Genomic DNA, 25,921 nt, shown 5'->3' on the forward strand with positions numbered 1-25,921 from the left:
AGAACTGTAGCAAGTGTGTTAAAAAATGATAAGCTTAGAGTCATGTCTACAAATGCTCGCAGTTTAGGGAATAAGATCCATGAACTTGTGGCAATAATGGCAACTGATAGTGTAGATTTAGTCGCTGTTACTGAGACATGGTATAATGAAAAAAATGACTGGGACATAGCAATACCAGGGTACTCTTTATATAGAAAAGACAGGGAAGGCAAGAAAGGGGGAGGGGTGGCCCTGTATGTGAAGGATAGCATAAAATCTAGCCTAATAAAGGTTAGTGAGACGAACATAGAGTCCATTTGGGTTACGTTAGAATTTGGTAATCACACAGTAGTTCGTGTAGGTGTGATTTATAGGCCCCCAGGACAAATTGAAGAGTTAGATAATCTACTAGTTGAAGAAATAGCTAAAATGACAATGAAGGGGGAAGTTATCACCATGGGTGACTTTAATCTTCCTGATGTGAATTGGAAAACAAAAATAGCTACTTGTGCCAGAAGCACACATATTCTAAACTCCCTACTGGGATTGTCTCTAAAACAAGTCGTTGAGGAGCCAACTCGTAAAGAGGCTATACTAGATTTAGTGTTAACAAATGGAGATTTGGTATCAGCTATTACTGTAGGTGAAAGTTTAGGATCCAGTGATCATCAGTCAGTGTGGTTTAATATAAGAACAGTGACTGAGTCACACCACACAAAAACAAAAGTTTTAGACTTTAGAAAAACAGACTTTTCTAAAATTAGAATATGTGTAAAGGAGTCATTATCAAACTGGAGCATTTTAAATGGAGTCCAAAATAAATGGGATTATTTAAAAGCTGCACTACTGAAGGCAACAGAAAATTGCATTAGGCTTGTCAGTAAAAGCAAAAAATTCAAGAAACCACTGTGGTACTCCGCAGATGTGGCCAAAATAGTAAAAAACTAAAAGTTAGCATTTAGTAATTATAAAAAAACCCAGAGTGAGGAAGACAGAATGACCTATAAGATTAGGCAGAAAGAGGCTAAGCAAGTTATAAGAGCTTCCAAATCACACACAGAAGAGAAAATAGCACAGTCAGTAAAAAAGGGGGACAAAACTTTTTTTAGATACATAAATGAGAAAAGAAAAGTAAAACAAGGATTAGTTAGATTAAAAACAAAAGAAGGAAGGTATGTAGATGAGGATAAAGGTCTAGCTGACTGCCTCAATGAATATTTTTGTTCGGTATTTACAGCTGAAAATGAAGGAAAGGGACCTCTGTTAAAAAAAAGGATAAATGAGTCATTTATTACATGTGAGTTTACAGAGGAAGAGGTTCTATTTCAACTGTCAAAAGTAAAGACAAATAAGTCAATGGGACCTGATGGAATACACCCAAAGCTATTAAAAGAGCTTAGTGGTGTACTAGCAAAACCATTAACAGATTTATTTAACCAATCATTGTTAACAGGAGTAGTCCCAGAAGATTGGAAGTTAGCGAATGTTGTGCCCATTCACAAGAAAGGTAATAGGGAGGAGTCGGGCAACTATAGGCCAGTAAGCCTTACTTCAGTAGTGGGGAAAGTGATGGAAACCATGTTAAAGGATAGGATTGTTGAACATCTAAAAACACATGGATTTCAAGATCAGAGACAACATGGGTTTACTTCAGGGAGATCATGCCAAACTAATCTTATTGATTTTTTTGATTGGGTAACTAAAATTATAGATCAGGGTGGTGCAGTAGACATTGCTTACCTAGATTTCAGTAAGGCTTTTGACACTGTTGCACATAGAAGGCTTATCAATAAACTGCAATCTTTGAGTTTGGATTCCAATATTGTTGAATGGGTAAGGCAGTGGCTGAGTGACAGGCAACAGAGGGTTGTAGTCAATGGAGTATATTCGAAGCTTGGGCTTGTCACCAGTGGGGTACCTCAGGGATCTGTACTTGGACCCATTCTCTTTAATATTTTTATTAGTGATATTGCAGAAGGTCTTGATGGTAAGGTGTGTCTTTTTGCGGATGATACTAAGATATGTAACAGGGTTGATGTTCCAGGAGGGATAAGCCAAATGGCAAATGATTTAGGTAAACTAGAAAAATGGTCAGAGTTGTGGCAACTGACATTTAATGTGGATAAGTGCAAGATAATGCATCTTGGACGTAAAAACCCAAGGGCCGAGTACAGAATATTCGATAGAGTCCTAACCTCAACATCTGAGGAAAGGGATTTAGGGGTGATTATTTCTGAGGACTTAAAGGTAGGCAGACAATGTAATAGAGCAGCAGGAAATGCTAGCAGAATGCTTGGTTGTATAGGGAGAGGTATTAGCAGTAGAAAGAGGGAAGTGCTCATGCCATTGTACAGAACACTGGTGAGACCTCACTTGGAGTACTGTACACAGTACTGGAGACCATATCTTCAGAAGGATATTGATACCTTAGAGAGAGTTCAAAGAAGGGCTACTAAACTGGTTCATGGATTGCAGGATAAAACTTACCAGGAAAGGTTAAAGGATCTTAACATGTATAGCTTGGAGGAAAGACGAGACAGGGGGGATATGATAGAAACATTTAAATACATAAAGGGAATCAACACAGTAAAGGAGGAGACTATATTTAAAAGAAGAAAAACTACCACAACCAGAGGACATAGTCTTAAATTAGAGGGACAAAGGTTTAAAAATAATATCAGGAAGTATTACTTTACTGAGAGGGTAGTGGATGCATGGAATAGCCTTCCAGCTGAAGTGGTAGAGGTTAACACAGTAAAGGAGTTTAAGCATGCGTGGGATAGGCATAAGGCTATCCTAACTATAAGATAATGCCAGGGACTAATGAAAGTATTTAGAAAACTGGGCAGACTAGATGGGCCGAATGGTTCTTATCTGCCGTCACATTCTATGTTTCTATGTTTCTATGTTTATTCCCCATTCACACAAACAGACTTGAGAAAGGGAGGTTCTCTTGAAAGCTTGTCATTAGTCCAATAAAAAAGATATTCCACGATACGAATTGTATCTGATTTTTATATATACACACACACACACACACACACACACATATTTGTGCCTATATATATATATATATATATATATATATATATATATATATATTTGTGGTGGGGGACAATAAGCCGAGTAATATTAGTGGTGGTACAAGTCGGTTGTGGTGTGCCAAAACCAACGTTCGGGTAGGCCTGTAAAAGAGGGCCCACTAAGTGAATGCTTAATAAAGCGAGCAGTGGGTGGGCTGAACCAGGAAGTCTCGGCCCAGAGGAAAGGGAGGCCTGTGAATTTATAGGCCAGACAAACCCCTCCCATAACTACTGGTCTACCTTTCCATTCGTGGTCGGGGACAATAAACCGAGTTATAGTAGTGGTGGTACAAGTTGGTTGTGGTGTGCCTAAACCAACGTTTGGGTAGGCCTGTGAAAGAGGGCAAAAAGTTTAACAGTTTAATCCTTAGTATGTGTTGACATTACATAATCAGTACTTAAAATTCCTGCCTCAATTCCCTCTCCATTTGAGGGATATCTGGTGTATGCAGACAATTCCAATGTCACAGTTTTTGATGTGCGCTGGGATGTTTACTAAAGGCTGCATAAGCAGTGCTTATTCTAAAAGAATGACCTGAATATGATGAAAGGTCGTATCTGAGTTTTATGAATTGTGTCCTGGCAAAAGGATGTGAATGTCACCATAGTATTGATGGAGTACAGATTGACGATTCAATATTCCAAAGTGAACTTTTTAAAATGGCCAGAGTTCTGGTATATAAATGGTTGGTATGAGCAAACAGAGCCGTGTGGGCTGGCAATCTACCATGGCCATGAGATGAGCTAATCCAAAATGAGATCATGAAATGTAGGAGTTTTAGTATGTGGTTAAGCAGCCATGGAATGTTTGGAGGAATACCTGAAATGGGATTGAGACATATGTTGTGACCGGCTGGTATGTGTATGCAGACAAGGTAAAATTGATGTGTTGCTGCCTGCCAAGTAACTTTGCATACTGCTGTGTTTGAGTAGTAATTGACAGACTTCCTCCCCCAAAGAGACCTCCAGGCTGTGCAGTGGTCGCAATAGAGTATACTACCACAAAAGAGTAGGCTTCATGTCTCTGCAGGCCATATGTCATGGAACCAGTTGTCCTGATAATGGCTGCAAACCCAGTCTAAAATAACAGGGGAGTCATGGGTCAGTGGGGGAATGAACATGCCTTACCCGTTACAATGGGGTAGAATGTTAGCCTACATTAACAGGTCTGCTCGAACATGTGTTATCATGGTCCTACTGTCAGTAGGAAACCTGGAGTAGGCAGAGCAGTTAGGAATAAGGGGTTACCTTGCGGTATAATGCACATGGCAAAGTACAGAGAACCAAGGAGAGACTGGAGATACAAATGGGAACAGGCACCTTTGCCAATGAATGACTCAGTCTTCCTGATATGCTGGGCACTGTCTGCGGGGGGCAGGGCTGTATTGACAATAAGTCAAGATGTACGCCTATTAAGACCACAGGTAGTTGTCTGTGATACTTGGTAGGGCGGACATACCCGGAGAGCTCAGCGTTGGCAATAATGAGTCTGTACAGCTTGGCTTCAGTGCTGTAGATGGGAGAGGTAACATGAGTTTGGCAGCAATTAGGAACGGTCCAGGATTACAAGGAACTGTGTTGGTGGTATCCTTGTACTTGACCAGGGTACCATGGACTAGCTGGGGTGGAGGGTCTGGCGGGGTTACTTTGAAATTAAATAATCTCTTCTAGTAGTGAAAGACATACTATGATGAATAAACAATGAGTAAATGTAATGGGCATGTCAATGAGAGTGTAGCCCTGTATCAACTGGCAGCTCGCTAAGTTCCGGATTGGGAAGAAATTAGCTTTACAAGGGGAAGATGAGGCCTTGCTAAATGCCAAATGGCTCAGAGAGGCTCTAGCTGTGATTTTGGCCAAGTGACTGAGGACATAGTAAGAAGTGGCGTGAATGTTGGCCTCTCGGTGACAAGGTTGGAGCGAGGCTCTAGCTATAAGTTGGGCCGATGGGTGAATACCTCTGTGTAAGGATGGGTGTTGGCCTCACGGGACTGAATTATTAATATATACTAGAAAATGGCCTGCACCAAACCCTTTGCAGCCAGTTGATCTATCCCTAAGAAGTGTAGGGAATAGAAATGCAATGTATTGATTGAATGTATGTTGGAACGAAGTAAAAGTGTCCAACTAGTGAGGTTGAGCTTGAGAAAGGATGCCGTAGAGAGGAACCTAAAGAAACAATGGGAATATGTCCAGGATGGTGTACGTGCTAATTGAAATAACGTAGCTGCGTTGTGGTTAAGGATTAATACGTCAATAACAGGTTGACAAGTAAGAATGGTGGGGAAAAAAAATAATAAGGGAACTTGTGTATAATGAGTACATACCTAGGCCAAACAAAATGAGTCAGGAAAAGAGATACCTGATTGAACTGAATCTAGATATAAGTTCCCACTGTGCGTCCTACTAGAAGGACCTGAAGTATTCGTGAAAAAAAAAGCCTAAGTAATTAAACACCAAAACATGTATGTAACATCTCTAGTTTAATAGCGTGAAACAAATTATGGGATCTTAGATGAATGTGTGGGTTATACTAATTTAAGTAAACTAGACAGATCGAAGAGGCCTGAATACGTATAATTGCGTAATGAGGGGTTCTGGGGAGTGTGCCGAGAGAGGAACCCTATAGGGAGGACTTGTGTGGACCTAGCGAGGCAGGGTGGAATAGTAAAATGTGATATGAAAGGGTTGTAGTTTTCCCTTGTAAGCAGGAAAATGTTATATGTAAATGCCCAAACGGGGGGCCGAAATTTGATCGTAGTGGTTTGCCCAAAGAGGGCCGTATGTAACCAATTGGAGTGAAGGCCTAATGAGGGCCATGTGTAGAGTTATCGTAGCAAAAGTCCGGGAGTGCCCAATATAAGTCCTGAGCTGCAGGATGGAAAAAATACGGCTGTATGGAGGGTACGGACATATGGAACAAACAAATGTGGAATAAACATATCAAGGTTGTAAGATGATGCCTTTGTTGTTTGAACCAGTCCATATGTAGCGGTATGGAGAATTGTCATGAATACCAGGGTGGCAACGTTGTATGTAGTAGAGGGCCGTCTGAGGCTGTGATCAAAGCAAAATGAGGCAAATAACCAACATGACGCATTATTAAATGTCTAGATGTAGGTGACTTGTCCTATGTAATGTTGTCAATACCATGCTAGACCGAAGTGGCTCTTAATATGTGGAATAAGGATAAAACTTATTGGATGATGGATTAAGGTTTCCTGGATTCCTTTGGCACCAGAGAGGTCCATATAGGTTGGGTTGAAGTAGGTCTAGCGAGACTGAGCGTATAATTGAATGAAGGAATATAAGCAGTATATATCCTTTATGAAGCAGGCCCTTCATTTCAAGCCCAAATGAGGAGCCAAAATTGTGTTGTATTGGGTTGCCCATGGAGGGCCTTGTGAAGTCAATGTAGCAAATTTAGTGAAGGTCAAGAAAGGACCATGTTTAAAGGTATATATGACACCAGGGGCGGACTGACACCTCACAGCGCCCTCGGGCAGTTGGGTGATCAAGGGCCTGCCCTCCTGGTCCTGGTACAAGGTTTTCTGGTCCCCTGCTATTCTTCTCCCCCTTCTTTCTGCTGCTTTTACACATATATTATGTGTAGGCTGCCCAGCACACAGAATGGATGTGTGAGAGCCACACATCCCTGACTCCCACATCCCTGAGTGCCCCCCAAAATGGCCAGATTTACTTTTAAGGGGTTAATCCAACCAAAACCAGTGTTTTAATAAACACTGTGTTTAGATGGAGTAACCCTTGCTGGCGTGCCTCCCCAGCAATTAAAATAAAGCAAATTTAATTACACACTTCCACTGATTTTGCTTAGGACATCACAAGTAGCATCCCCCACATGTACAACCTTACAAGTAGCCACATGTGTTTAGAGTCTACTTGTGGGGTTGTGTGTGGGGGGATGTTGCTAGTGATGTTATGTCCCTGTATGTCAAAGTGTTGTGTTAGATTAATCCTCTCTCTTGTTTTACCTATTGTACAGCGCTGCAGAATATGTTGGCGCTATATAAGTGATTGTAAAAGTTGTGTGTGTGGAGGCTGTGTGCAGTATTGCAATGGTGAGTATGCTGTTTGTGATGTGTATGTGAAGGGAGGCTGCATGTAATTTTGTATGTGTGGGGATGCTGCTTGTGGTGTGTCTATACATTGAGGCTCCTTGTGGGTTTTTGTATGTGTGAATGGGGCTATTTGCAGTGAATTATGTGAGTAGAGAGGGCTGGCTGTGTTGCAGTGTGTGTGGGATAGAATCTGAAGTAGGCATCTGGTGGTTATTGGGGCTGTAGTGTGTGCGTGCTTGGATAATAGAGGCTCTACTGTGTATAGGTTGGATAGTGGCTGTAGTGTGTGTGTAGGGGGATAAATGCTGAAATAGGTGCAGGGAGGCACAGGGGTTGTGGTGGGCACTGTGAGGCGCGGGGACTGAGGTGGGCGCGGGGGGGCACAGGGACTGAAGTGGGGGTGGGACTGGACAGAGTATGAGGTGGGACATAGATGTTGTGGTGAGCGCAGGAGGGGACATAGGAGCTGTGGTGGGTGCTGAAAGGGATAGGGGCTATGCAGGGCCGGTGCAAGGATTTTTGGGTACATAGGCGAAGATGTATTTTTCCGCCCCCCCCCCATTCAAAAATAACATCTTCACCTATGTGCCTCTTAACCAGCCCCTCTCCCCGTCCATTAATGGTCCCCTCCCTTCCCTGTCCCTTAGTGTTCTTCTGACAGTCACACACACTCAATGACAAACACAGAGACTCACTGATCTGACACACACACACTGATTGACACTCATTGACAGACACACTGATAGTCACACACAGACTCAATGACAAAGATACTCTCACTGATTTGACAGACACTCACAAACACACACTGACAGACACACACATACACTGACACACTCACATGCAACACTCATACAATCACTCAGACACACACACTCACTCACGCACACACTCACAGTCACTCACAGACACATACACTCACTCACGCACACACTCACAGACACACATACACTCACTCATGCACACACTCACAGTCACTCACAGACACACATACACTCACGCACACACTCACAGACACACATACACTCACTCACGCACACACTCACAGACACACATACACTCACACACAGTCACTCACAGTAACACATACACTCAGACACTCACACACAGACACTCACACACACACACACTCACTCACACAGAGACACATACACTCTCAGACACACAGACACTCACTCACACAGAGACACATACACACTCACAGACACTCACTCACACACACAGTCACTCACAGACACACAGTCACTCACAGTAACACATACACTCACACACTCACGCACGCACACACGCACACACACACACACGCACACACACACACACACACACAGACACATACTCACAGACACTCACACACACACACTGACACACACACAGACACACACTCACAGACACACACTCACAGACACACACTCACACAGAGACACACACACTCACAGACACACACAGACACTCTCACACACACACAGACACTCTCACACACACACAGACACTCTCACACACAGACACTCTCACACACAGACACATCACATACATTCACAAATTATTTTAATACATAAATCATATCCACCCAGCCTCCCTACCTGGAGAGCTGGTGTGGATCATTCCCTGGGGTCCAGTGGGGCTGCTGGGTGGCGTGCGGCAGGGCTGCGATCAGGCGCTGCGAGGGAGCTCTAACCTCTCTGCTCTGCTCCCTCGCGGGCTGTCTGCTGATGCCGTGGGAGCCGGAATATGACGTCATATTCCGGCTCCCGCGGTATCAGCAGACAGCGCGCGAGGGAGCAGAGCAGACAGGTTAGAGCTCCCTCGCAGCGCCTGATCGCAGCCCTGCCGCACTGGGGGCGGAGATGGTGGCCGGCAGGAGGGAGAGCTTCCCTCCTGCCGGTCACTGAAATCTTGCGCCCCCGGAGCCGGTGCGCCCTAAGGCGGCCGCCTGTGCCGCCTTATGGACGCGCCGGCCCTGGGGCTATGGTAGTTGAAGGTGGCATAAGGGATGTGGTGGGAGTATAGGGGCTTGGGTGGAAACATGGATAGATAGATAGATCCTGGGGTGAGTGTTGGGAGGAATGGTGGCTGAGGTGGGTGCAGGAGCAGCTGTGGTGGATGCAGACGGGGCTGAGGTGGGTGCAGGGGGAGCTGTGGTTGGTGCAGGGAGACAGGAGGCTAAGGTGGGTAAAGGGAGAGCTGAGGTGGTTGCAGGGGGAGATGTGGTGTGTGAAGAAGGAGCTGTGGTGGGTGCGGATAGACAAGGGGCACAGGATGGGACATAGTGGCTGTGGTGGGTACTGGAAGGCATAGGAGCTATGGTAGGTGGAGGTGGCATAGGGGCTGTGGTTGGTACATAGGGGATTAGGTGGGTACAGGGATAGGTAGATGCTGGGGTGAGTGTAAGGAGGAATGGTGGTTGAGGTAGGTGCAGGGGAACTGAGGCAGGTGCAGGGGGAGCTGTGGTTAGTACAGGGGGGCTGAGGTGGGTGCAGGTGGAGCTGTGGTTAGTACAGGAGGGCTGAGGTGGGTACAGGTAGACAGGGGGCTGAGGTGGGTGCAAGGGGAGATGTGGTGTGTGGAGGAGGAGCTTAGGTGGGTATTGGGGGCTGAGGTGGGAGCAGAGATGGGTACTGGGGGCTGAGCTAGGAGCAGGGGGGCTGAGGTGGGCACTGGGGGCTGAGGTGGGTAGGGGGCTGAGGTGGGTACTTGGGGGTTGATGTGGGTACAGGGGGGCTGAGGTGGGAGCAGAGGTGGGTACTGGGGGCTGATGTGGGCACTGAGGTGGGAGCAGAGGTGGATATAGGGGGGCTGAGATGGGGGCCAAGGTGGGTACAGGGGGGCTGAGGTGGGAGCAGAGGTGGGTACAGGGGGTCTGAGGTGGGAGCAGAGGTGGGTACAGGGGGTCTGAGGTGGGAGCAGAGGTGGGTACTAGGGGCTGATGTGGGTACGGGGGGCTGAGGTGGGTACGGGGGGCTGAGGTGGGTACGGGGGGCTGAGGTGGGAGCAGAGGTGGGTACAGTGGGGCTGAGGTGGGTACAGGGGGCTGAGGTGGGTACAGGGGGCTGAGGTGGGCACAGAGGTGGGTACAGAGGGGTTGATGTGGGTACAGGGGGGCTGAGGTGGGAGCAGAGGTGGGTACTGGGGGCTTATGTGGGCACTGAGGTGGAAGCAGAGGTGGGTATAGGGGGGCTGAGGTGGGAGCCAAGGTGGGTACGGGGGGCCGAGGTGGGTACGGGGGCCGAGGTGGGTACAGGGGGGCTGAGGTGGGTACAGGGGGGCTGAGGTGGGTACTGGGGGGCTGAGGTGGGAGCAGAGGTGGATATTGGGGGCTGAGATGGGTACAGGGGGGCTAAGGTGGAAGCAGAGGTGGGTACAGGGGGCTGAGGTGGGAGCAGAGGTGGGTACAGGGGGGCTGAGGTGGATACAGGGGGGCTGAGGTGGGAGCAGAGGTGGGTACAGGGGGGCTGAGGTGGGAACAGAGGTGGGTACTGGGGGCTGAGGTGTGTACACTGGGGCTGAGGTGGGCACTGGGGGGCTGAGGTGGAAGCAGAGGTGGGTACAGTGGGGCTGAGGTGGGCACTGGGGGGCTGAGGTGGGTACTGGGGGGCTGAGGTGGGTACTGGGGGGCTGAGGTGGGCACTGGGAGGGCTGATGTGGGCACTGGGGGGCTGAGGTGGGAGCTGAGGTGGGTACAGGGGGCTGAGGTGGGCACTGGGGGGGCTGATGTGAGCACTGGGGGGGCTGATGTGGGTACAGGGGGGCTGAGGTGGGAGCAGAGGTATGTACGGGGGGCTGAGGTGGGTACAGGGGGCTGAGGTGGGCACTGGGGGGGCTGATGTGAGCACTGGGGGGGCTGATGTGGGTACAGGGGGGCTGAGGTGGGAGCAGAGGTATGTACGGGGGGCTGATGTGGGTACAGGGCGGCTGAGGTGGGTACAGGGGGACTGATCCACAGTGTTTGACATCAGGTAGGGACGACGTATATGATGAAGAATACAGGTTCCCAAGGAGGATGTCCTAGTGAAAGCCATACATAGTATAGTAAGGTATGATTAGTTTATCGATATTGTGTGGTGGGGTAGTATGCAACCCCTGTAAGTGGATGTTATGCAAATGAAAAGCCCAATGAAGCACTGAACAGGAACATAGTATGTTGCCCACTGAGGGTCATTTGAAACAGACGTTGCAAAGTCCCGTTGAGGGCCTTCTGCAAGGACCCAGTATATGAGGCCGAGAAGGGACCCAATGTAAGTCCTGAGGTGCAGGGTGGCCATGTGAGGCTGTGTAAAAGTAATGGAGGGGGTGATTGGTAGATCAGATATAGGTTGTAAAGTTTGTTAAGAAGTAGCGATTAAAGGAGCTATGATAGAAATGATACAGTAGAGAAATAATAATAAAAATAATAAGCGTCTAGCTTGTGAAATGGTTAACATAAAGAACGTAAGAAACACACATGTTAAAAGTTATACAATACATACTTACTGAGCCAGTTGAACAGAGGGTATCAAACAGAATTTACAACAGGAATGAGGTTTAGACCACTAGAATCAGGGCCGGATTAACATAGGGGCTGATGGAGCTGCAGCTCCAGGCCCAGGTCCATGGAATAGGCCCATTGGTTTAAAAAAAAAATGTTTTTGTTTGTTTATTTTTATTTCTTTTTTTTTTACACACTACTCTAAGGGTTTCCAGGTATTTATCATGTATTTCTTATGGTTGCCAGGTCTTTCTCAGAAGTATTTCTCAGGTATTTGAGGTTGCCTAGCCGGTGCTGGTATTGCAGTAATACCGGCAATACAAATGTCTGTCTCAGTATAAACAGAGATTATTCTGCAATACCAGCGCCGGCCAGTAGGGGTTGCTGTTTGTGTGGAGAGAGGCAGGGATAAGAAGTTACAGCATCTCCCTCTCTGCCTCTTTCTACTCACTGATCCGCGGGGGAGCAGCTCTGCACAGAGTCCAGACAGCAGTTTAGAGCCCGAGAGACATGGGCACTGTGAGAGACTTGGGGACGCTGAGACATTGGGACACTGGGAGACATAGGGACACTGGGGAGCATGGGGACCCTGAGACACTAGGGACACAGTGGCCCCTAGTCTCTCAGTGTCCCCATATCTCTCAGTGCCCCTATGTCTCCCAGCCAGTGTCCCTGGTGTGTCTCAGTGTCCCCATGTCTCCCAGTATGCCCGGTGTCTCTCAGTGTCCCTAGGGTCTGTGTCCCTAGTCTCTCAGTGTCCCCATGTCTCTCCCAGTGTCTCAGTGTCCCCAAGTCTTAAGTGTCCCAATGTCTCTAAGTGTCCCCTAGTGTCCTAGTGACATCGGGACACTGGGAGACATGGGGACACAGACTCTAATGGACACTGGGAGACATGGGGATACAAACACTAGGGGACACTGAGAGACATGGGGACCCTTTGCGACTATGAGACGCGGGAGATATGGGGCACTCCCAGTGTCCCCATGTCTCCCAGCCAGTATCCCTAGTATCTCAGTATCCCCATGTCTTCCAGTGTCCCTGGTGTCTCTCAGTGTCCGTAGTGTGCAACTGTCCCTAGTGTCTCGGTGTTTCCTAGTCTCCCAGTGTCTCAGTTTCCCAATGTATCCCAGTGTCCCCATGTCTCCTAGTGTCTCAATGTCCCCTAGTATAAAAGAAAAATTCTCAGGCACTCACTGTGATAGATTTAAGCAGGTTTATTGGACACCACAACATTTTGACCTGTACCCAGGTCTTTATCATGTCTCCAGTGCCCCTATGTATCACAGTGTCTCAGTGCCCCATGTCTTCCAGTGTCCCCCCATGTCCCCATGTCTCCCAGTGTCCCCAAGAGTCTGTGTCCCCAGACCTCCCAGTGTTCCCTAGTATCTCAGTGTCCCAATGTCCCCTAGTGACATGGGGACACAGACACTAAGGGACTGGGAGACATGGGGACACATATGCCCTCTTTTTGTGTATGTTCGCCCCTTTCGGCAGTTCTGGTTATGTGATTTGTGTCAGTGGCCCACCCTTTTACACCATCCATAGACTTCCTGCTTTACTGGACACTGCTGTTAGGGGGTATGGGTTTACTTGAAAGATGAAAGCGTGAGATTGGCATAGAGTATGTGTTTTCTCATAGCTGCATCCTATGAGTTTCCCTCCAGCACCATCTCCATCAGATACATGACACTTAGGAGGTAGGACTGTTTTAGAGTTTTTGGTCAATAAGATTTTGTAATTAGGCCCATCATAATTGTCAGCACAAGGCCCACTGGGCTTTTAATCTGGCCCTGATTAGAATGCAATAGTGCAGAATTGATTTTAAGCTATGATGGTCGTACGGAGGAAACTGAATTTATAAGTAATATGTTTATAAACGTCTAGCTTGTGAAAAGTGAACATAATGTTTTTATTTTATTATTTTATATATAATACTTACGTTTATAAGGCATACTTGTTTAGGAGGATGATTAATACTTATGCATACATAATTGGTATAGCACAATAGGGTTGAAAGCAACAGCAAATGCTAGAACAGAGTAACATGCATTAATGTGAGGCTAGTGATGGTCGAATCGAATGACAGTACCATGTGTTAGATGCCCTGTAGGGCTTGTTAAGAAACACTTGTAAATATAATCCCAATAAAAAAAAAAAACACATATAACCATATAACAGACATAATTATGACTCATAATTTTAAAGTATGATTGACTAATCCCGTATTGAGACCAGAAAGGGCTTAAAACAATGTAAGTATTGACAGACAGTGAAATAAGACAGAGTATTAACAGGCTGTACCATAAATGCTGAACACATGTATAGTTTGGGACTGACATGAATTTACACAGGCAGTAGCAACACTTAGCCACATAAGTACTAGACACTGTAGGCCCATGAGTGCCTAAATACCAAGAGGGCAACCATGAAAAATACATGTAGGTACTGAGGCCTGGTGAAAATAAGTAACAAAAGTTGCAAATATGAAAATGGAATATGGCATAGCATTTATTATACAAAAGAACGTAGGATAACTAACTGAATTGCATATTATAAAATAAGATATGTTCGAATACAGTAAACAGAATGCATGAACTGAAAGTAGGTATCACTGTGATGCTGTGATTGAAATAAGCCGTATTTGTGTTATTAGTGAAATTCGCCATATTAGAAAGAGGAAGGAATATGGGACTGAAATGCTAATGCCACCCTAGTAAGTGAAAGGCCAAATGTGGGCTGAATACGCGTGGAATGTCAGTGATAGCGTGGCCCTATGTGAACCAAAGCAAAAAAACTTACGGTTTTGCTGAAAAACACATGAACAGCAACAGGATGTGCCAGTGCCCCATGAGCTTTGAGGGAGGGCTGTTTTTTTGTTTTTTACTCAAATGAGGTAAAATGAATACTTGCGTGGGCCACACTAGGCCAAGACCAGCTTGTTTGTTTGGAGTTTATGCAGTTTGTGTTGACGACCTGTGAACCGGAAGTAGATGGTTCTGTACTGAACCAGGAAGTCTTGGCCCAGAGGAAGGGGAGGCCTGTGCATTTATAAGCCGGACAATCCCCTCTCACGAGTACAGGCTCCGCCTTTCCGTGTGTGTGTGTGTGTGTGTGTGTGTGTGTATAGATATATATATATATTTTTTTTTACTTTTATTTTTTATTCAAATTTATTTTATTTTCATTTGTATTGTTATTTTTATTTCTAGTTTTTATTTATTTTTAATTTAATTTTTACTTTTATATTTTTATTTTCTAATGAGTGTTTATGATGTCTCATTGTTAGTTATGTCTGATTTTTCTAGTTATGTATCCTTTTCCAAGGTTAAGTGATTCACCTCTATGATACTTTGTCCCGTTTCCAGTTTTGGTGATGGTGTTTATACATAAGATATGAATGGCTAGTGGATATCTTGTGACACCTTCTACAGTCTTACAGCATTTATTAAGTATGGTATATATTGTATTCTTTTACTTTCCACCATATGAAGGTGGTCATTTTGACGATTGTTTTTCATAAGATTTTCATTTATTTTTTGTTAGACTATTAATTCTTATGAATTGCAATCTTATTTTTTTGTAGACTGCTGCAATTTAGCAGGAGTCTTTCAGTCTGTTATCCAATACACCAATTAGACATCTCCTCATAATATCGATATGGCTTTGTAGTTTCTTGCACTAAAGCTTTTTTTATTCTCATGACTTTTTTTTTATTACTTTTGTATTATTATTATGATGCATTATTCTTTGTATTTGTGTTCTTTCACATTGATATATTATATTGTATGTTGTTGGTATCCACTATGCCGATATTGGAAATTGTTGTATTTATTCCTTAGCGATCTGCTGATTTTATATGTGTCCTAGTATCATGGTTTTTGATGTAATAACTGTGTTAGATGTTAAGCTGATGACTCAGCACTTGAATGGGTTAATAATCTCTATCCCAATTCTGTCAGAGGGGTTTACATATCTAGCAGTACACCGTGGATGCATACCTCTGATGAAGTGACCTGGTGTCACAAAATGCGTAAGGCTTCATCTGCACTCACATCGAGCACAGTGGAACGTATACTGAGCCGCAGTGGAAGGCACGCGGCAAATCTCTCATACAGCCGTTACACATCTAGGACTCTACAGCTGTCTCTGAAGCTGACTCAGTGAAGACAGTTTAACAAGAGTTTCCAGGCTGTTGGGTCTGAGACTTTTAAGAAAGGTTCCTAATTACGCTGCATCTTTTGTGAGTGGTTTTAACTTTTCATATTTATGGTTTGAATAAATTTTATACGGAGAGCACTATGTCTCTGCATTTTATATTGTAGAGATGATCAAGTGGATTGTGTCTTAGGAGAAGTAGTCCTCTTGATCCTGTTGGTCCATATTTAAAAGCTTGCATATTTGTACACTTTTTGTACCATTCTACTACCAATTAGGATTTTAGCCTGTTACTAGAATATTTTAGCTAAGTCAGCTAGTTCCATAGCTGTTTCCATAGCAGGGATATCTGCCTAGCCTCTGTAAGAGCTTACACTTAATATAAATTTTGGACTATTGGACTTGTTATGCTATATTATACCCTTTGGACTCTATTGTACTATTAGATCATATAGCCCAACAAGCAAGGTTTCTGGCTTTTCTTCACACAAACTGATACATTGTAAACTTTTTATATGAATTACTTGAATATTCTTTGTATCCATTTTTATCTTGATTCATAGGGATACACCAAACTCAATTGTTTCTCTCCAGTTATCCATTCCTATTAACTCACTGTTTAGTAGATTTACCTTTTATCTTATGTGGACATATTCAGTTGTCGTTCTATATTTATATTTATACTTGTACTCAATTATTATTTATTTAGGTGTTTGTATCAACTCCTGGTTGGGGCACTAGATGCTTTTCTATTTGCCTCTTTTATAGGTATTTAAATGGAACAACAAGATACTCATGTTCACAGGCTCCTGACGACAGAGTTTTCCTTTTCTTTAATCACTGCACTTGGTAGCACTTTTTTATTTTTGTTACCACTATGATTTTTGATTTTTAGGTGTTCATTTATAACTTTAGTAGGGAGAGTTGGTTCAGGTAGACACTAATAGTCATACCACGGTGTTGAGGTGATTTGAGAGATTTTTTTTTTCTTTGATGCTTTTCATCTGTGTTTAGACCAGATTACCTGGTCCCTTGTTCTCTGTGGACCCTGTGCCTTTTCTCTCTCCCTAACCTCGTTTACACTACCTTTCCATCAGTCGGACACTAGGGGAACTGGAACTTAGATGCTATTTAGTACTCCAGATCCCCTGAGCACCATTTAGTAGCTCTCCCTTTTCTCAAGTTATACTTTTTGTTTGCATATCCCTTTTTATCCTTAGATTAATTAAAGGTAGGGCCCCCCTTCCTCATTTCTTATACTAGTGGAGCTCTCCTGATGTTAGTTTTCCCTTGTGGGATTTCATACATCACCTTCTCCTATTTCCTGCATATTTGGTAGGGTTACCCCCTTTTTGGAGCCCCCATATTGGGTGTTTACAGTGGTGTAACTCATGAGCCCTTGACTTGTATCCGGACCTGCACTCTGTTTACTTTATTTCTCCATTTTGTGATATATATATATATATATATATATATATATATATATGTACATCAAACTCAGCCTTTCACATGTTTGTTTTTGCTGTTTATCCAAAAGAAGGCGAAAAAAAACCAACAGTTTGAAGCACTTCCAATTTTGCAACAAACTTGGAAAAACAATTCTTCTGATAAAACCACTTCTTCAGGCACAGAATTTCACATCCTTATTGTTCTTACTGTAAAAAAAAAAACTTTCATTTGCCTTAGACTAAATCTGCATTCTTCCAGTCTAAATGATTGACCCTGTGTCCTTATTCTGTTTGTGAATAGATTTCCAAACAATGGTTTGAATGGGTCCCAGATATATTTGTATAATGCTAACATGTCCCATCTGAGGCACCATTTTTCTAAACTAAAAAGGTTTGAATATGTTTACATTTCTTAATAACAAAAAATGTTTCATTCCTTTTATTAATTTTGTAGCCCACCTCTGCACTTTTTGCAGTGCCATAATATCCTTCTTTAGAACCGATGCCGATTTTTCTACATTAGATTTTCTGCCATTTGAGTGCCCAGTCCCCCAATCTATCTACATCCCTCTGCAAAGTAATATCTTGCTCACATTGTAATACTTTACAGAGTTGTTGTCAATGCAAACAATGAAACATGACTTTCTTTTCAAATATTTGTATTGATACATTTTTCAATAACAATAATAATATTAATAATAACAAAATAAAATGTAGCACTACAATCAAACAGGGGTATATAAAGGTACGTTTGCATTTGGCGCTTTACCAGGTTTGGGCAAAATAATAATGTAGGGCTTCCTTCTGTATCTCTCCTGTATTAATGGTTAAATAGTTGAGACAAATGGGGGTAAAGATACCTGAGAAAAGCTTATAACATGACATTGTGAAACTGTCAGCTCCCGGAGCCTTACTATCAGGAATTACCTTAATGGCGTCCAAAAATGTAATTTTGGGAAATAAGAGACTTTAGAGTGTTCAATTTATCAGTCGAAATTTGTTTCAATGGGAAACTGTCAAAAAACAAGCATACTTTTTCAGATGTGGGCTGTACAGTAGTAGGGTCCATTGCCAAATTATATAACTTTTATAGTAAGTTGTAAACATGTTACTAATTTTAACAGGTGGGTAACTTTTATGCCACCATCACCAATTAGATGGTCGATTCTAGCTTGGGACAGCCTATGTTGCAACTTAGAAGCCAACAAAGATTTCTATTAGCATAAAACATTTGTTTTAGTCTCTTTAACATCAGGGCTGTGTACTCCAACTGAAGAACATTAATTTTAATGTCAGAAATTATAGCGGCAAGTGATGAAGAAGGGCCAAATTTATTTGCCAGATTTAAATTATATAATTATTTTTCCAATTCTTTCAAATATATAGATCTTATTTTTTTCAAATACGAAGCACGCTGTACAAAATGACCTCACAAAACAGCTTTATGGGCATTCCATATTGACATAATTTACACATTTCAAATTATTACTAAAAATACTAAATAATTTTGGAGTCAAATTATTACTAAAATAGTCATTTAGAGTAGACTCAGGAAGTGTATTATGCTCTAGCTCAGTAACCAGATAGCCACTGAGACGCCATGCCTATTTCGATTTGACTGGAAAGAGTTCTCTAGATACATCACCACTGGGGCGTGATCAGACCAATTATTATCTAAAATGTCCGACCTGACGACCATAGGTATTAGTTATATGTAGATACAATGTGTGTTTTATTATTAGAAGCCAAATATTCCTGTGTAATGATCTTTTATACCTCAATAAAGCTTTTGAAAAGATTATCTGTGTTTTCTATAATGTCACAACATCCAATCAGTTCTTGTTGTTATTATTATTAGTATTATTATTGTTATTATTATTATTGCAGATGAGAGCAATACAATAAAGGATGATAATTAAGAGGAGTATTTACTTCCAAAGGATTTGTAATATTATGTTTACCTATCCCCAGTATTTAACAAACATGCATGTGAAGTCTGAAAGATAAAATTATATATCAAATTAAATCTACACAGCTGTATTTAGCTCTATTCTGAAACTGTGAGTAGTCAATTAAATTCGTTTTCAATGCTTTCCTATGGGGAGCGCTAATGCTCTTGCGCGGCATTGCCAAGCATGCGCATTAGGTCTCCTCGGCCGGTGGGCGGGATCAGTCTCGCCCACCGGCCAACAGAATCAGAGGGAGGAGTGGCGCGGAGGAGGAGACGGCGACGAGGGTAAGTGACTGAAAGGGTTTTAACCCCTTCAGTAACCGGGGATTGGGGGGTGGGAGGGAGAGGGTACTTCCAGTGCCAGGAAAACAGATTGTTTTCCTGGCACTGGAGTTTCCCTTTAAGTGTTGAACTGCTTGAAAATAATTTAATACTCTGTATTGGTTTAACACCATCCTGAATCCCTGTCAATCATTGTTGACCTTTACACCTGAAAATTAGGCACCTCATGAAAAGGGTTAAGTTATTGGTGTTCTTTGAATGTTTTATGCAATGGCATAATTTACATAGTAGTGATGATTCCACACTGAAGGATGACTGACTTTGGAAAGCATTTATTATATATGCAATTGCTGAGTATCACACTCTAGCTTTTGTTTGATATTAAACAAATAGAAGTGGAAGAACATATAGAAAATAATTGGTTTTAAAATGTTTTTGTTTTTCAGGTTAATGAAATCTACCATGATGAGTCATTGGGAGCACATATAAATGTGGTTCTTGTTAGGATAATCATGTTAAGTCATTCCAAAGTAAGTTTTCCATTATTGTTAAACATGTACTATTTACTAAATTGTTCCATACGTCTCAAAGAAATCAACATTGCAGAGTCCATCAAAACCAATTTTAAGTTAAGTAGATTATATTTATTCGAGATGAACATGTGGGGAGTTTATAATATAGCATGTTCTAAGTGATGATATCAGTCAGCTAATAAAATAAATTTGTGTTGTCTTCATCATAAATGTTGGATTAAAAATTGAACAACAGTAAATTTAAAACAAATTAGCCATTTATTATTGCAACATGCTAAGTTGTCAACAGCTACCTATAGTTAATATTTGACTGTTGTATGACTTAGGTATTTTTTATCTGAAAATTAAACCTATAAAATAGTAAATACTAAAAAAAAAAAAAAACAAGGGTCTTGGTTTGATTCTTTATTTAAATAAGGGTCTAATACTTTATTGGAAACAGTAAGTTGTTTTAAACCAATATATGATTAACACAGCATCATTTTGTGCATCTGACTCCACTATAAATGTATGCTGCGCTCATAAAGCTTGGCTCTTTCCTCTGCAAAAGTAAATTATTTCAATACCCTCATAACCACACTCTCCCGCGAACCCAAATGACTATTTCACACATTTAACTCTCTTCTTCGCCCTTTTGTTCCTCCTCCACCTACTACCTTAAATGCCTCAGACTTTGCAACTCACTTCACTGACAAGACCTCTACAATCAGGGAAGAAATCTCTCATCTTTCTTCTTCTCCTTACAATACTTCCCCTAACCTCACTCCCTCTGCTGTTCATACGCACCCGCTACAGCGTAAGAGGTTTTTGCTTTACTCCAATCCTCCAACCCCACCATCTGCTCCCTAGATGCAATAATCTTGCATCTCATCCGTACTCTATCTTCTTCTCTTTCTCTACCTCTCACTAAAAATATCAATCTCTCTCTATCCTCTGGCATGTTTCCATCGCCCTTCAAACAGGCAACTGTAACTCTAAAGAAGCCCAACCTTGACCCTAACTCTCCGTCCAACTACCATCCTATCTTGCTACTGGCTTTTGCATCCAAGATCCTTGAAAGAGTTGTGTATGCGAGATTGATAGACTTCCTTGAGTTCAACTTGTGTATGCGAGATTGACAGACTTCATCGAGTCCAACTCTCTGCTAGACCCGATTCAGTCTGGTTTCCACGCTAAGCACTCTGTGGAAACGGCACTGACCAAAGTATCCAATGATCTACTCGCTGCAAAATCTCGTGGTCACTTCTCTATCCTAATTCTCCTTGACCTTTCTGAAGCTTTTGACACTATTGATCATCAACAGTTTCTTCTCATCCTCTGCAAAATTGACCTACAAGATATTGCTCTCTCTTGGTGCTCCTCCTACCTCTCCCAGTGCTCTTTCAGTGTTTCTTTCTCTGGCTCTGCTTCTTCTCCCAAACTCCTCTCTGTTGGTGTCCCCCAAGGTTCAGTCCTTGTTATCCTACTGTTCTCTATCTATGCTGCCTCCCTTGGTAAACTCATTAGCTCCTTTGGCTTCCAATATAATTTCTATGCGCATGACATGCAAATCTATCTGTCCTCTCCCGATCTCTCTCCGTCCTGCTTGACTAGTGTCTTTTGACTGCCTCTCTGCTATTTCTAACTGGATGGCTACCCTTTCCTTAAACTCAAATTGACCAAAACTGAAATTCTGGTCTTTCCTCCCTTAAGTGTTGCTACTTCTATGTCTATTTCCCTCCAAGTCAACGGTGCTACCATCAGCTCCACCACGCAGGCTTGCTGCCTAGGTGTTCTCTTTGACTCTGACCTCTCCTTCACGCCTCATGTTCAGTCTATCGCCAAATCCTGCCACTTCCATCTCAAAAACATTACGCGCATCCTACCATACTTAACGCCAGATGCAACTATAGTGCTGGTCCATTCCACTGTCCTTTCTCGCCTTGACTACTGTAATCCACTTCTCAGTGGTCTTAAGTGCTCCCAACTTGCGCTGTTACAGTCCATAATGAATGCGGCGACGAGGCTCATCTTCCTGTCCACCCACACCTCCCACGCCTCACCCTTCAGTCAGTCCCTACATTGGCTTCCTGTAAGATATAGGGCTCAATTTAAAATTCTGGTTCTTGCTTTCAAATCTTTAAATCATGCTGCTCCCACCTATCTATCTTCCCTAATACACAAATATGTCCCGTCTAGGTCCTTAAGCTCTGCTGAAGACTTACATCTATCTTTTGTCCTTACTCCCATCTCTGATGCTCGCCTTCAAGACTTCTCAAGGGCTGCACTGTTCTTGTGGAATTCTCTTCCCTCCTCCGTTAAATGCTTACCCAGTCTCCACTCCTTCAAAAAATTATTAAAAACCCACTTCTTCATAAAAGCGTATCAATTAAACTGTTAATAACTCCCAACTGATTCCTCTCTTGCAACTGTCAGTCTAATACTATCCTTACCTTTTGTGTCACTTTACACCACTCCCTCTATTATGTAAGCTCATTGAGCAGGGCCTGCAATCTCTCTGTTCCTGTGTGTCCAACTTGTTTGGTTACAACTACATGTTTGTTCGCGCACCCACTGTAAAGTGCTGTGGAATTTGTTGGCACTATATAAGTAACATAACAATAAGAATAATAATTTTATGACATAAATAATATAATGAGATCCCTGTATAATGCTACATAGCATATTATCAGGGTTATTCACTAAAGTGGAAATTATCATTAATTTTAAACTGAGCTTAAAGTGAATTAATTTTTTTAAAATAAAATTGCCAAATTGAAGTAACTGTTTGGGAGAATTCTCCCCTTAAACTATTTTGGCCTAAAACTCAAAATGAAGTTCCAATTTATTTCATTAGTTCTTCCATAATGCCTGGTTATATGTAATTAGTGAATAACTCTGATTGTGTACTTAAAGTATCCAAAAAAAAATCAAAACACTGATCAACATATAAACAGCACTGTCTCTTGTGTGGTATTATTTGCAACTACTCCCCAAAGATACATATGTGCTTGTATGGTGGTGCTCAATGAAAGATGATTAAAAATGATAAACCTTAAAAAAAAAACAAAAAAAACCCATTTATTTAGAGTTTTTCAGTTTACAAAAATCACATCACTGAAAATAGGAGATACAGAGATAAGTAAGCAAGAACACGACAGTGGGCTAACAAGCGACTCCTGAAGAGTATATAAACCCAGAGACCCAGGCAAAATACCCACTGAGGGGTGAGAATAAACCTTCTTAATGATCCTCTTCCTCTTTGACAGTAGTGGACACGCATAATTTGGTGATATTTTTAGACCAAACTAACCCACTGCCCCACCACAACCTATTCACTTTAATCACTTTTTTGAAAGTGGAAGCTACCACATTTTTTGAAAGTGGAAGCTACCACATTTCTATATGTACTATGCTGACCAATAGTCCTGTTTCATTTAATCAGCAGAAGTATGGCTGTGTGAAGCTGCTGCCCACATTTTCTCTATGCTTGTGGCCCAAGGGGAAATTGCTCCTTTTATACAATTAGCAGCCTTCCTCTGCCCCTTGGTGCCAACATCTTTGAGCTTGCAAAAGAAATTATCTTTCCATCAGCCATAACAAGTGACGACTAATGGGAAATGACACAAAAGCAGTTTGAAGTTCCACTTTTTGCCTCATTTTGCCCCCCAAAATCTATTTATCTATCTATAAATATATCTATATATATATATATATATATATATATAATCTCAAATTCTATATGATTTAGAAATATAGCATGACAATATATATATTTGTTGTTTCAACATGTGTTTATTTACTATTTAGCATTTAAAGGGTTACTCCAAGCACCATGACCTCTTCAGTAATTTAAAGTTGTCATGGTGTCTGGAGTCTGTATGTGCAGTGTTTTGTTATGTTACATTGCACATACTGTTTAACCCCTTTTCTGCTGAAGTTTCAACTCCACCTCTTACAGCATCATTGTCAAGAATTCTAAGGTCAATTATGTGCATTTTTCCATGCACAGTGGGTCATTCATTGGCCGAGAGTAATAAGCTGACCCTATTTGTCAAATAACTTGTCGGTTACTGAGGTAAGAGGGCAAATAATTATAAATCAGTTTCCCCTATTACTGGGTATTAGCGTCAGGGTACTCCTACCATCATAACCACTAGCACAGGCTGTAATGGTTATTATGATTGGAGTAACACTTTTAATTTATATCTTAAAAATATACTTTATGCACTTAAGGTTCTAGAAGGCACCTTATATAGCATCATACAGAGAAGCATTGTGATTTTATATTTTGCATGGTTTCTGCAAAAATCATGTGTGTCTTTTCTATTTCCTAATGTAGCCCATAATTTTGGAATGCAATGTTTGACAAACGGCTATCCACATTTTTATTGTAGGAATAAAAGTTTTTAATTAAATGTCTGTTTTTTGTTATGTTATAATAAATATCTGAAATCAGATAACGTTCTTATAAAAATAAAAAAATACAAAAAAATGACTTCATAAAAAGTTATTCTGTACATATACTAATTGCATGTTTTAAGAGAGGTTTGTAATTTTTGTGATATATATCATGTTTACACTTTTGTTTTTATAGTCCACCAGTTTAATTGAAGTTGGGAATCCTTCTCAGAGTTTAGAAAATGTCTGTCGATGGGCTTACTTGCAACAAAAAACTGATACTGGACATGCTGAATATCATGACCATGCAATATTTCTCACAAGGCAGGAGTTTGGCCCATCTGGCATGCAAGGTATAGTATTTAGCCTTCTACTACAGATCACCCTCATGCTATCCCTAAGCAGCAGGATTTTCTTGATTTTGGTCCCCTATCTTCCTGCTGTTATACTCTTTTATGGTTATGCTTTTTCCCGCTTTAGGAACGCTGGCTGAGTGAGCACACTATTAAATCTGTTCTTGCTGCACTGTATTATCCATGGCAACTATTAATAGTTTTTCGCTCTAACCCTTATCAAAATGAAAACAAACATACAAAATAGGTGCACTAAAATTCACCAAATAAAATGAAGATATTAACATATAAAAAGGTTATCGAAATATATTATACATTTTCTGTTTCTTCCATGTTCCAATTTTTACATGAAAACAAACCATAATATTGCAGGTTGTTCAAACAGTAGACATGTGTAACGGACCGTTTGCTCACCAGAGGTTAAAAACCGTTTAGGCGATATCCCCCTTTCCAGATACACAGGCAGCTACTGTAAGCACCGATCTATAAAACAGCCACTCACACATCAGTTACATCCCACATATTCCCTCCCCTTATCCTGAGAGGAAATTCAATTATACATACAGTCTACCCAACTTTCATAACTCTAAAACCATACATCACATTCACATAAAAATACATATCCACAATCAATCCATTCAGGGGAACAACATATTAAAAAATGGCATGAATCAGACCAGGGATTCAAAAGTTAGTAAAGTATCTTTTAAAACCCCTGCCAGCATGGCTTTCCGGCTCAGACCGGTTTTACAGAGCCCTCTCTCCTGGAGAAGTAATCCAATTACCTCCCAGGACAGAGACAGACTCCATTGAGCACATGGGGACACAAAGACAGTAAAACACTTTAAAATACATAAAGTCACCTTTTACACATAACACACAGACATTTCACATATCCCCAGATAGCTGGGATCTGAGCGCACAAAACTACCGAATAGCGCGCCGATCTTATTCACACAGTTCAATTGCCATGGAGCCGAAGTCTTTAACTACACGAATGGGCTCCATGGCATAGCTATCTGGGTTAACACATTCACATAAAGTCTGATCCATAGTCCAAAGGTAAGAGGCGGGCAAGCAGCCCCCTCCAAGGACACGTGGCGAGGTCGGTTTCACCACACTTCTTCCCTTTACCCCCCAGACTAACAGGGTATATGACCTCCTGCCGGTCAGTGCCCTGGTTAGTCCAGCAACCCCCCCACGAAGCACAAACAGC

General features: G+C 42.1%; 1 protein-coding gene across 1 annotated transcript in view; it reads left to right on the forward strand.

The window, feature by feature from the left end:
* The window catches only part of LOC134602545 (A disintegrin and metalloproteinase with thrombospondin motifs 2-like), a 571,473-nt gene that overhangs the window by 290,774 nt on the left and 254,778 nt on the right, over positions 1-25,921 (forward strand). The window contains exons 5-6 of the mRNA XM_063447513.1: positions 19,886-19,969; positions 24,549-24,705. Of these exons, the coding sequence (XP_063303583.1) occupies positions 19,886-19,969; positions 24,549-24,705 (241 nt within the window). The remainder of the gene's footprint in view (positions 1-19,885; positions 19,970-24,548; positions 24,706-25,921) is intronic.

The sequence above is a fragment of the Pelobates fuscus genome, chromosome 3 (genome assembly GCF_036172605.1).
Source record: "Pelobates fuscus isolate aPelFus1 chromosome 3, aPelFus1.pri, whole genome shotgun sequence".
Lineage (NCBI taxonomy): Eukaryota > Metazoa > Chordata > Amphibia > Anura > Pelobatidae > Pelobates > Pelobates fuscus.